Source organism: Dendrobium catenatum, unplaced genomic scaffold (assembly GCF_001605985.2).
Source record: "Dendrobium catenatum unplaced genomic scaffold, ASM160598v2 fragScaff_scaffold_1067, whole genome shotgun sequence".
In the NCBI taxonomy this organism is placed as follows: Eukaryota; Viridiplantae; Streptophyta; class Magnoliopsida; order Asparagales; family Orchidaceae; genus Dendrobium; species Dendrobium catenatum.
This window is the reverse complement of record NW_021319529.1, coordinates 1,513,443-1,527,502: the sequence shown is the minus strand read 5'-3', so window position 1 is coordinate 1,527,502 and position 14,060 is coordinate 1,513,443. Positions and strand designations below refer to the sequence as shown.

Below are 14,060 nucleotides of genomic sequence, written 5' to 3'. Positions count from 1 at the left end.
TCGCACGAACCTCCAGATGCAGCTCCTTTAAGAGCTAGAAAGGTAGTAGTCATCATGTAGGATCCCCTGGAGCTATTGCCTCGAGCACCCCTCCAGATGCTTTTGGTCCTCAACCAGCTGCACCAACTCCATGGCTTTCCCCAAGTCGCGCGGTCTCATCACTCTAACAGTTGCTCTGATCTTCGGTTTGAGCCCCTTCATGAAGTTCCCCTCAAGCACGGTCTCAGAAAGACGATCCAGCATGTTAGTAGGTACTCAAACCGATTACGGTACTCTGCCACTGTCCCCTCCTATGTTAGGGAAAAGAACTGCTCGTAGAAGTCTCCTATATTACTGGTTCGGTCTAGTAAACTGTCCTTGAACTCCCTCCAGCTTCGAATCGGTAACCTCATGTCCCGCCATTAGTACCATGTCAGTGCCTTCCCTTCCAAACACATTCCTGCCACGGTCAGTTTCTCCTCCTAAGTCAACCCATTGACGGCAAAATATCAATCCACATTGTAGATCCAGCCATGTGCATCCTCACCCTAAAAAATGGGCATCTTCAGTTTCCTCACCCTTGGGTCATCACCGTTTCCCCTAACTCCATAATCTCTCATTCCTCGAAGAGGAAGTACTCCCCAGTGGCCACGATCTTCCCTCCAGCAATCATACCAGAGTCTTTCCTCATATTCCCCTCTTCTCATTTCATATTCAGCACCCCGGCAGTAAAAATCATCCATTCTCCCCACAAAATCAGCACCCCTCCTTTCATAGCCCATACTCATCTCCTCTCTAGAAAGTAGTTCTAGAGTAGGCATTCAATCATTTCTCTCAAGGATCTCCACTTCCGGATTCTCCTTCCCCCTAAATGGGTTCGGATTTCCACATCTCCCATTGTCGCCGGTGGTCTCCCTAGCTTCCGATGTCGCCGGATTTTGTTTGCCCTCAAGCATCTTCTTCATCATGTCTTTCAAGGTGATGAACCTTCCATCCATCTTTTCATGGATGGAAGCAAATTGATTCTGAATATCAACAGCTTCTTCCACAAAATCTATCTTTAGTTGACCTATTTCTTCCTCCAATACTTCAACTTTTCTTCCGGCCATTTTCCTTCCCAAGATTTCTGAGAAGAACTTGCGGATGCCTTAATTTTTTAGATTTCAACAGTCGATGATCCCAAGACAACGCTCGGATACCAATTTGATAGGAAGTACTTGAGTTCGCAAGTAACCCCAAGGGTAATACTTGAGTTCGCAAGCAAACCTAACAAGAATTGGTGGAAAACAGTGAAGATAACTACTGTTTACAACAATCAAACAGTGAATTACCGTAGTTTTTCTTAGGAAAACAGAGAAAATGGAGAGAAACAACGAAGAAATCCACTAATAGATGCAAGAAAATAGCAACGATACAAGTTTTTTTAATTTGAGAGAAATAAATACCCTCCAAATCTCTAGCAAAGCCTAGAGCCCAAACAAAACAAACCCTAGATCTCAAAATTCAGCAAATCTCAAGATGCCCCAAACCCTAGCCCAAACACAATTGAACATGGGCTAGACATTAAAGCCAAAGGAAACTTACAAAATCCCTAAACAGCCCCTAATTTAAATTTTTTTCTCCTAAATGTTGTTTAATTAAGCAAGTGGGCCCCATTAGGGCTTCTGCCCCCTTAGGTTCTACCCAAACCTTGGGCCATCGGCTGTAAACCTGAACCGGTCCCTGTTAGACCAGTTCAGCCGACCCCTCCTGGGCCAGCCGCATAACACGTTGACGACTAGGTAAGGGATGTGAGAGAGATACATGGACAATCGGCAATTATGTATGATAAAATAGAGATGGAAGTGAGAGATGGCTTTGCAGAGGACAGACAAGTGTAACACTAACTTTAACAATAAATGAGACAAGGACGAATAGGGCTTCAAGAATACATGTATATTAATTCAGGTTTTAAATTATCATATTTCTCCATATCTTGGATGTCCCACATTAATGTCTAGCCCATGTTCAATTGTGTTTATACTGTGCGAGACCGACTCCACACCTAAAAACCTATAATATAATTTTTGAAATGTCATACCTGTGTGAAGGTGTGTTGAAGTCATGTTTGTTTCCAACAACAACATAGGAGGCATTTGAGAGTTTTTGTGCTTCCCAAGTGACTAATAAGTAAAATTATTATCTAATGTGTTATAATAATAATTGTTTGAAAAAAAAATTTTGTGATATTAATATAAGTTTATACTACAACAATAACATCAAACCTTTATCACACTATATGGGTACGGCTACATAAATCATTTGTCTCCATTGTATTATGTTAAGATTTAAATTCTCATTTAAATATAATAAAAAAAAGTTCATTTCTACTATTTTTTAACCAAGTCTTTTTAGGTCTACCTCAACCTTTCTTAAATTAGGTCAAATATAATACATCTACTCTCCTAACTAGGTCATCGAATAGCCAATGTTTTCCATGATTAATCAATCTAAAGAGAATCTCTGATCTTATATGCCACTTGAGCTACTCCATACTTTTCATATATATACTCATTTCGCATTCTATCTCTAAGAGTCGAGCCACTTATCCACCTGAGCATTCGCATTTCTACAACACTTAATTCTATGCTTCTTTTTTAACGGCCAACAATCTGTTCAATCTTATATAAGTTTATAGTCTAATTAAAATGAATACATTATGATGTTCATATAATTATCATATAAAAAATATTATTATCCTAATCATGATAAGATAGAAAAGCTAGCATCTAGAAAAGAACCCCTTTAGATCCTAATCATGATAAGATAGAAAAGCTAGCATCTAGAAAAGAACCCCTTTAGGATGCTACCTAAATTATCATTTAAAAAAGATGTTTCCCTACATTCATATAATTGGTCCTTTTTTTCTCACGGACCTATGCTCAGCACCCTAAAACTGATTCTATTGTTCCAAGATGTGGAAGCATGCAATAAAATGTGACATTTAATGATGAAGGCCAAAGTGTAGTGGGGGCAACAAAAATGCCTAGGAGGGAAAAAAGAAACCATAGATCACTCGTTGAAAAAACACCGATCCCACAAATTCATGTACAAGAAAGGAAGAAAGCCTCAAATTAGCCAATCACTCTAGTTCTAATGGCGATGGATAGCTGATGGGGATATTTTTTTTATTTTGTTGAGGTTTTGTATTTAGTTATTTCAAATTATTCTCTATATAATTTTGTATATAAATGCCCCGTTAAAGAATAAACAACTCAAGATTTCCTAGTCACTATCTGCATGGTATCAAGACAAGGTTTTGGTTCTCTTTTTTAAACCTTTAATCTTCCAATTATTTATTATTTATTCCCTTCATTATGTCCATTCTTTTTTACTTCCAAATATTCAACCATCATGAATGGTGAAAATAAGATTAAAGGAGAGCTCCAAGGGTTACATGCCTCATATTGCTTGAATGAAAGAAATTACCGAAAATTATCGCAAATAGTAAAGACCTCTTGAAAAGAGAAAAATCCAAAATCTCATGTAACCTCCTCCATAATCGAAAGATCCAAAGTTTACACTTTTGATGAGGCAGATTTCATGATCATGATATGGTTATGGAGTACAATGATAATTGAAATTAATGAACCATACATTTTCCTAACTATCATAAAAGACATTTGGGATGTTGTGATGTAGCACATGGAGGTTGCCCTATCACTAGAGAAAGGGCAAGAACATATGAAGCTAAGCCATGAAGAATTCATAAAGATTTACATCATTTTCAGGTTTTTGTTTTTACATATTTTCATGTTTGTGGATTGCATGTGTGAGGACTTGATATTGTGTGGACTTTATGTGTCAAGTGACTACTTTAGGTCAAGTGACTACTTTAGGTGTAAAATAACTAGGGAGAGTTATGTGAAGCAGTAACTAGGGAGTGATGTGGTTAGCCAAGCAAGTGCTAGGGAGTGCAGTGGACGGCCAACGCATGAAGGAGAGAGTATGGTGGTTGCACAAGTGGGGCTGCCCCCTCCCTTTTACCTCCTTTGCTTTTTGAATGAAGAGATGTGTCTCTTCATATAATTTCAATTGTATAAGAACTCATTTGTACTAAAATGATAGAAGATTTGATTTTCTTACACATTTTGGAAAGAAATTCAAGTGGCTTTGCAGCTTGGTGGCCAGCCAAATTTAAGGAAATTGGGTGATCTTCTTGACATCTATTTTGATGAGTAGGGTTTTTTTATTTTCATGCACTTTTTTACTACAATCTTGTTTCATTGTGTTCTAACTATGGTGTTTCATCCTAGAAAAATCAAAAAACCATTTCCATCTCTCAAATTCAAAGTCTAAATCCTAATTGCTAAGGCCGAACAAAACTTACTATTTTCTTGGATTAGTTGTGTTTTCGCTAGTATTTGACCAACATAAACTCCATAAACACCCACAAAAATCTCTAGATATCTAGCCAACATCCTATAGTTCAATAAGCCTCAATTTATTTAGCGTTATTCTAATAAAAATTCCAAGAAAACCAATCAACCCTAGTTCTAATTTCTATTTGCTATTTTAGCCCGATAACTTATTTTAGGCCCATATAAAATACCAAAAAACTAAAATAAAAAACCAAAAAAAATCTCAAAACTTTTAAATCTTACCTAGTGAATTTCCTTGATCATTTTCAAGTGAAATTACTAAATTCACCCATTCTACCAAAAACTACAATCAAATCCCCGATCTTGGTTTGTTCTAGACAAAACTGTCCTATTTCTCTTCCAGAGCATATTTGGACTACTTAAACCTCTCCAAATCTTACCAGACACTCCAGAATTAAACAAGATATCTTCATCTACAATTCAATCCCAAGTTTACTTGATTTGGATATCAAAAAAGGAATATCTATTGGGAAGAAGTTAAAGTACAATTTTTGGGCAGATTGCAAGAATTGTGGCTCATCGCCCAAACTACTTAAGTTATCACCTTCAAAATAAACTTCTCTAAATTAAATTTAACTCTTCTAATTAACTTAGGAGAATTTCCCATCCATCAATTGTTCGCATCAGTGATCTAACCACCCCACCCAATCCCATATTTGGTATCAAAGCTTTGGTGATTGGTGGACAACACTTACATTAGAAGGTGAACACCAAAGAAGTGAGAAGTTTGGATAAGCTTTTGCAAATTGTGGAATTAAATTCCTCAAGAGATAATCTCTATAATTTTGGACTTGGTTAACTTACTTCAACGGTATTTAATTTTTCATTGCAGTCACATGGGGAGATATCTTGTTTGATGTAAATCTTTGAAGTATTATATTATTGTCAATTAATTGCCTCCATATTTTGACCTAGCCATTAATAATAACTTATCAAACCCTAATTGACTTGAGAGCATCCAAAATAGTAGGGAAATGATCCACTAAATCATATAAAATCCTACCTTTGTTTCCAATTGACATAGAAAAACCTAATTTGAATAATTTAGAATTTTTATCCTAATTTTGGTTTAGTTATTTTTTGCTATTTTGCTTCTAATTGTGATTTGCAAATTTGAGAAGGCCTAAAAATAAATTTTCATAATTATTTGCATGCATTTTACTTAAATCAACAAACATTTTATATTTAAAAAATATTATAAAAGTCATATTTGACTCTCATTATTGCATCATGCCACCAGACTTAAATAGTTAAGATCGACCGATAATACCAAAAGGAGGATCGATGAGTTAGCTCTTCATATTAATGAAATATTTAATAAACTGGCTCATTTTGAACTTAGAGTGAACTTAGCCACTCTAAGTTCAAAATTTAAGAGTTAAGGCTCAAACACCTCATCTAACTCGAAACCATAATGAAACTGAAAACATAAGAGATAAGTACTTCGAAAATTAAAGGGAAAACATTCAACCTAGAAAACAACCTTTTTAAAAATTTTCAAAAGAACAATCAACCAGGAATCATAAAGCTTAATTGAACCCCCGCCCCCCCCCCCCCCACCCCCCCAAAAACCCAAAAAAAAAGGATAGAGGTAGATGACCACTTATTTGAGTGATGAAGTCCATTGAATTTCTTGATTGGTTTACCGAGATGGATGAGTTCTTTGATTGGTATCAAATGAATGACTACCAAAGAGCTATCTTTGCTACGATGAAGTTTATAAGTCATTCCAAAATCTGTTGGACCAATATTTTAGTAAAGGAAGAGAGGTTACGGAGGCACCAATTTATCTAGGTTGAGATGTAAGAGATGCTAAGGGCTAAATATTGTCCAAGGAATCATAACAAGAAGCTCCATGAACAGCTTATGACCCTTTGACAAAGAATCTTGAAAGTGGTTGAATACGTAAATTTGTTTGAGAATTTGATTGTTAGAACAAACTGCACAGATCAAGAGTGACAATTAACCAACAAAATCACTATTAGTCTAAGTGAGATCAGAGATGAGGTGGAGTTACCAGACACTCAAACCCTCAAAGATGCTTTTCATAATGCTTTACTCCTAAAGAAACATAAAAAAAGCAATTTTTTCATCTAGAGCTAGAGATCCAAACTCACCTTTTCAATCATCTTCATATTATAACAAGATGTCTATTACTATATCTACACCATTTTCTTCTAGTAGCCAACCCAGTAAGAGTACACCAGAGTCATCCTCTAAGATTAAGGACAGAAAGATTCACATGTCATAAGAAAGATCCTATACAACATCAGTGCAAAACTAATATCATGTTCTTAGATATGGCTGAAGAAGAAATAGAGGAAAAAGAGTGGATGATGAGGTGTAAGAAATTCAAGATGAAACTCCTCTATTTAATGAGAAGGCTGAGCTTTTGAGAGACCCTTTAGATGTGATGAAATGTTTATCCAACTCTAGAGATGAAGAAGAATGCAGCAAGAAAAATATTTTCACCATGTATATCATGTGCAAGGAGAATAGGTGCAAAACAATTATAGATGTCAGTAGTATAACAAGCGTCATATCAACGAAAAATTATTCCATCCGGTGAAAATACTGAGCAATACCGAGCATGCCGAGCAATACCGAGCGAGCTGTACCGAGCACTTTAGTGACGTGGCGTTTTGGTATTGTTTTCCGGATGCATTCGGTAACCTGACGGAATAATCACTCCATATCAACCCATGCCATTACTAAAGCAAGCCTTAAGACTAAGCCCCACTCAGACCTTTTCCATATGAGTTGGGTGAACCATGCATCTCTACCTATCATAGCTAGGTGTTTAATGTGATGTTCTCCCTATGGAGATCCCTAGCTTTATGACCCAAATGTCATTCATTATGATAAAGAAAACACTTAAGTGTTCAAATTCAATGACAAGACCACAAAGTTATTTCCAGTAAAGCCCACTAAAAAAAGGCCACCTTTACCTTCCCATAGGATATTTCCTTCTCCTTCAAATGATTCAACGAATAAAAGGCCAGCAAATCATCCATATAAGATTTCTCCACACCTCCCCATAAACCTAATTCTAAATTACAACATAATCTTAATCAGAAGAGGAATGCCAAACTTCAACTTATAGTATTTTCATCCCTTACTGATAGCGAGAACACCTCTGACTTAGCATTATTGATTCCTTAGTATTATTGATTCTTGCTCCTATACCTTTACTCATGGATATTAGAGTAGCAAAGATAAGGTTCAACATTATGCTTAGGAAGTTTTCTGAGCCTGCATCCAGCTATTTGCTTCAAGTGAGGGAAGTTGTACCAGAACCCTCTAAATATCTATATATGTTGTAGTAGCTCCCGTTTTATTCATATTTAAAGATTTACATTTCGATTTTCGAGAACCTACCTGATGGTCTAACACCTTAAAGGGATATACAATATGCCATAGCCTTGATCCTTAGTTCAAAATTACCTAACCTTCCTCATTATAGAATGAACCCCACCAAGCTTCCGAACTCAAAAGACAAATAGATGAATTACTTAGGAAAAGTTTTATCCAAAAGAACCTCAATTCTTGTGCAATTCCAACCATACTAGCACTTGAAAAGGATGGCATTTGACAAATATGCATTGATTGTAGAGCTATCAACAAGATTACAATTAAGTATACCCAAATTAGATGATATATTGGATCTTGTTGGAAATATCACCTATTTCTCGAAAATAGATCTAAAAAGTATATATCATCATAAGAGAATCAAAGTAGGGGATGAATAAAAAACTACTTTCAAAATCTCTAATAATACTGTATGATTGGTTAGTCATAAAACTTATGAACACAATATACCACCAAAAATCTCTAACATACCTTTTGAATTATCCAATGCTCTTAGTACATTCATAAAACTTATGAACACAATCCTAAAGCCATTCATAAGGAAATTTCTTGTGGTAATTTTTGAAGTTATTTTGATTTTTAATTCCAAAAATCATCTAGGTCACCTGAGATTAATCTTGCCCAAATTAAGAGAAGACAAACTTTATATCAATTTCAAGAAATATTCCTTCTATTCTCCCGAAGTCACTTTTCTTGGGGTCATAATGACTATTGATGGCCTCAAAGCTAACCCTGTCAAGTTTTAAGCTATCCTAAATTAGACTGTAGAAAAGACTTTAACAAATATCTGTAAATTTTATGGCTTAGCTTCCTTTTATCAAAAATTTATTAGGAACTTTAGCATAATTGTAGCTCCAATCAGTAACATCCTTAAGAAAAACAAGTTTATATGAGCTACATCTGCTCAAAAAACTATGGAGCAAATCAAAGTTCTTATGACCTCATCACCAGCTTTGAACTTGAATGAAGAGATATATATCTCTTCATGTAATTTCAAGTGTACAAGAACTCATCAAGACTAAAATGAAAGAAGATTTGATTTGCTTACATGTTTTGGAAAAGAATTCCAAGTTATTTGGTGATCTTTTTGAACCTCTATTTGGGTGAGTGAGGTTTTTTATTTTCGTGCCCTTTTCTTACTGCAATCTTATTTCATTGTGTTCTACAATTAGTGTTCCATTCAAGAAAAATTAGAAAACCATTTCCATAACTCAAATTTCAATTATGAATCCTACTTACTATGGTCGGCAAAGATTTACAATTTGGTAGACTAGTTTTGTTATCGTTAGTATTTGACCAACCTAAACTCAATAAAATCCTACCAAAATCTTCAGATATCTAGCCAGCTCCCATACTTCAATAACCCTAAATTTATTTGAGGTTGCTCTTAGAGAATTAATCATCTCTAGTTCTAATTTCTATTTTTTTTGTTCCAGCCCATAAACTTATTTTCGGCCCTACATAAAATTCAAAAAATTATTGAGTTTTCCATGAATGAAGTCTTTGATCAAGAAAATTCCCTAGATGAGAATAATCATAATGAGTGCCCTATTTGGAAAATAACTGGTATGACAAGCATTGCACCTTAAGATAAAGGGCTTGCTGCCATTTATTCTTCTCATGAAGGACAAATTTTCTATCAAAGGTAATATATGGTGCAACTATTATAGGAAAAATAGGCACATAAAAAAAATATTGGAAACTCTACGAAAAACTTCAAAGCAATGTTGTAAATAAAGAAGGTCACTCAAAAGAACAGGCTTATCCTGTGGAATCATAATGGCACAACTCAAACGAAATTAACAACTTCTAAAGCATTCTCAACTCCTAAGAAAAATATTCTAATTCATGCTCTCTAATTCAAAATGATATGAATTCTAAATCTTATAATTTTAATGCTTTAAATAATTTCTCTCATACATGAATCCTAGAGTTAGGAGATACCAATCACATGACAATCACATGACAAATCTTGCAATATTTTCCAAGCATATATATTCTATCTTATCAATAAGAAAAAAGAATAAATTAATGGTTGCCTAACCACTGTTGCAGGTCAAGGGAAAATTCATAATTCTCCCACATTTACTCTCAACAATGTACTACATGTTCCTTATTTTAAAACAAATATTCTATTAATGAATAAAATCACTAAAGAATACAAACATAAGATAACCTTTACACTAATTATTATGCATTTTAGGACCTTGTTATGTGAAAGACGACTGGGAAAAGTAGAGAAAATAATGGGCTATACCTTCTTGATGAAAAGAATAACGAATTATACCTTGATTTCCCCATTGAATGACTTTCTAAAAAGTAGACGTTTTCCTGCTATGATCTTGAGATACCTAAGAATGCGATTAATAGTTTTCATATGGTCATTTGTAGGATTGTTCAAGTATTCTCTTAAAACACTGATAGAGAAACAAATATCAAGATGGTTGAGAAACAGGCAGATGAGCTTGCCCAATAGATGTTGATGCCAACCTTTATTAATAGGTGTGCACTGCAATAATTGATAATCCCCATTTTCTTTGTTGGGTTTAAAGGAGTTTTTGTGCACTTATATCCAAGCAGTTTAAGTTCTTGAAAGTAGATCAAGAACATAGTTCTTTAGTAAAATAACAATAATTTGTATTAATCATGTCACTTCCATACCAAGAAAGCATTTTATACTTTTAAAGTATTTTAACTCAATCTATCTTGCTAGAAACCCTTTTATCAGATTAGATCTTCCTTAAAGTATTGATGTAGAAGCAAGTCAAAATTTGCCATCAAAGAGCAAATTTTGAATTGCATTGCGTATGAAAACAGAAGAGTTTCTAGACGATCAACGCCACATGATTGGTTGTACAATTATACAATAAGTTAGGCTTGAAATTTATCCGTGCTATCATTTGCTTTATATTTAACTGTAAAGTTAGGAAACTTCTCGCATACCATTATTTTTTAAGGTTTAGATTTCTTTAATATAACTTGAATATTGTTTGGAATCTATATTGCATCAAGAGATGTAATAAACGTACAAAAAAAGGTTAAAGGTTTTTGTAAGTCCTGAAATTATAAATTAGATAGTTGGTGGATGGCCTGAACACCTTAAGGCACTAAGACAATGAAGATCCATGGTTTAAAATTGCGCAATATGAGGCTCGCCTTGAGGCCCGCCTTTGCGCAATTCCAATAAAAAACGCATCGATGCTTACGCCTTGAGTTTTTTTTATGAGGCTTGCGACTCAACTTGGTTGAGGCCCGCCCTGCCTCACGCTATATATATTAAAACTTACATAAATCTTGAAGTAAATGCCCGACATTGGACTCTATAGGAGAGGAGGAAGGGGAGAGAGTAGTTCATCATAATGATGATTCAAATGAATAACCCCTTAGTGATGACAGTGCTGATAACTTATGAGTTCTTATGTAATATGTCATTGTTATTTATTTTTTGAAATTTGAATTATATGTTAATGAAATAAATACTGAGATTTGGGAAAGATAGAATTTTGAGTTGAATTATATTTCATGTTGTCTTATTATTGGGATATTTTGATTTCAATTCATATCTTATATTTTTTTATGTTTTATATTATTCACTCATTAGTATATAAAAAAATTTATCATTTTATGTTTACGCTTTGATTTTGAGGCTTACGCCTCAAAACGCCTTGCCTCGCCTCACGAATGAAAAACGCCTCAATACCCGAATACGCAATTTTAAACATTGTGAAGATCAATATAATATATGGATTTACTATCATCAATTTGCACCATATTGATCCTTGAGGGAAGTTCGGGTTCTTGGGTGTGCTAGAGACATGCTAATTATTCCCCTTATTGGATTTTCTTTCCTTTGTAATATATGCATGAAGCTCATTCTGCATAGGTTGATTGAATTGACAAAGTGATGTGGGAGTTTGTAGTTCTAGTAAGAATTCAATAGTTTAAATAGCGGACAAAAAAGGAATATTCATTGTCCATGAGTTTAACGAGAGATGATATGGATGATCAAATAGATTCCAAACCTAAAATTCTTATTTTTGAACTTCCTTCGAATTTCGAATTTATAGTAAGGTTATATCAATGGAATTGTGATAGGAAGTGCTTGCAGAAATTTAAGAAAAGCCTTAACTGAATCTAATTTCAACAATTTCAGAAAAATAATGAGAAGAAAACTAGGAATAAAACACACAAAAATACTTTTTTATTGAAAGCTCTCCCAAATCTCTAGCCAGTGGCTAGAGCCCAAACACTCTAAGATTAATCTAAATTCATCAAACAACACATGCCCCTAACCCTAGGAAAATCACCTACTTAAAGAAAACAAATAAACAGCAAATACAAAAATAGCCCTCCCCTAATTCCCTTATATTTTCTTGATTATTTCCCTCCCAAATTAGCCCTCTTCAATTAGGAAACATTTTCTAATTAATCCCCTCCAAATCAGCCCCTAAATTTGCCCTCAAAAGATAACTCAAATATTTATAAAAAAATGCCTGTGATCTATCCACCTCTAAGAGAGAAATTTTTCCTTTCAGCAATACTATTTTGTTATGAGATATCACATAGCAGTTTTGATTGATAATAACTTAAGAGATAATTTTCAAGGCCAATTTTATGTATTGTTTGGCATGGTTAGTACTTAGTACTTAAATTTTAGAATGGAATTGAATATGGATCATGTAGTATTAAAAATATTTAAAAAATTTGTTCCAAATTGAATTTTTTTTTCGCCGACCCCACGTAGCAGGATAAAGGCTTGATGTTGTTGTTGTTGTTGTTATTGTATAGAATTTCCTTTCATCAAGAAAACTGAAATTGGATGAGTTTGATTGTCGATGAAATAAATATACCATTTAGCTCTATAGACATTTTTTACTATAGATGGTCCCCACACAACATAATGGACTAAAACAAAAAATTTAACAAATTTGTATATTTGATTGAGATAGAAACTAATGACGTGCTCAGCCAGATGAAAAGTTTCACATTGAAAGTCTTCTGAATTTTTATTGGTGAATAGAGAACAACTTAATTTTTTTAAGGTAACTTTGTCATAGGCAATAGTGTCAAAGCTCTTATCACTATCACTATTTTTATGTATTTAAAATTTGAAGTGTGGGTTGTGGTGGATTCAAAACCCATTTTTTAACCATACCTCTAGGGGTTATTCTGTAGAAATGACAAAAATTTGAAGAGAAATTAGCAACATAATTTGAAGATAAATTAGCAACATAAAAGTCGTTAAAATGACACAGATTTGAAGAGAAATTAGCAACGTAGAAGTCTTTATAACCCATTTTTTAATACATCTCCACAGCCAATCATCCTCTTTGAGTTCAAGTCGTTAAAATGACAAAGATTTGAAGAGAAATTAGAGACATAATTTCTTAAGTGAGTTTGTTTATTGATAGTAAGTTGCAATCTAGGTTAGACACTAGAAGCACAGAGTCAAATGTTAGGTCTTTTGAATAATGACAACTTTTTCTGAACATGTTAAATAATATAGACCATCAATAATCCAAGCATTAAAATTCATATAGCATAGGCTATAATTGTGGAAGACAATTTAATCTCTTATCATAATCTAAAGTCTTGAATTTACTATCCAAATCGTAGTTTTCTTCCTGTTTGCAATAAGGGAATATGTGAATTTACCTTTTTAAACAAACAAACTTAATTCGATGATATTCCAAAATAAATGTCTGTTGGGAGAATACCTGAATATCTTCGAATTATTGGCCAGATTGTTGAAACAAGTAAGAGAGAGCTATGACAATATCATTGTTTCGCCAATTCTCTTTAGAATTTTCAGTGAAGAACTTTGTTGTGGAATTTTCATGTTTTGGATACATATTTTTTATTTTGAGGTTGATTTCCAGCATTAGAGTTATTGGCTTCCTGAAAATTAGATTCTTCGTGACAATCCTCAACGTCTTCTTTAAAAGAGAATCTTTCACATATATTTTTCCTTCTCTTGCTAAACAATGATAGGCTTACAGTGTTGGTGAAGGCATCAGCCTCATAAGAATTGGAGTCTTAATGAAATTGATATCATCTTAAAAATAAGAAAGAGAAGATAGTATAAAATCAAAGATTTTTTTATTGAATTATTATGATGTTCTATGTTAAAAAAGATAAAAATTTACATATCCATAGGTAGAAAAATAACTATTTGTGAATAAAACAAATCTAAAAAATTTATCTTTAATTATGAAATCTAGAATTAACTAATATGTAAAAATGGAATGTTGTTATCCAAAAAATTCATGGGCTGCTGCAAGGAGAAAGTCA

The 14,060-nt window shown here is 33.8% G+C and overlaps 1 protein-coding gene across 4 annotated transcripts in view; it reads right to left on the bottom strand.

Annotated features, from left to right (window-relative positions):
- The window catches only part of LOC110115932 (caltractin), a 39,824-nt gene that overhangs the window by 10,939 nt on the left and 14,825 nt on the right, over positions 1-14,060 (bottom strand). Inside the window, exon 7 of one of the 4 annotated variants that reach the window (XM_028698339.1) lies at positions 10,057-10,120. The exons of the other annotated variants lie outside the window; for them this stretch is intronic. Coding sequence (XP_028554172.1) covers positions 10,104-10,120 — 17 coding nt within the window. The 3' untranslated portion in view covers positions 10,057-10,103. The remainder of the gene's footprint in view (positions 1-10,056; positions 10,121-14,060) is intronic. 4 annotated transcript variants of the gene reach the window in all.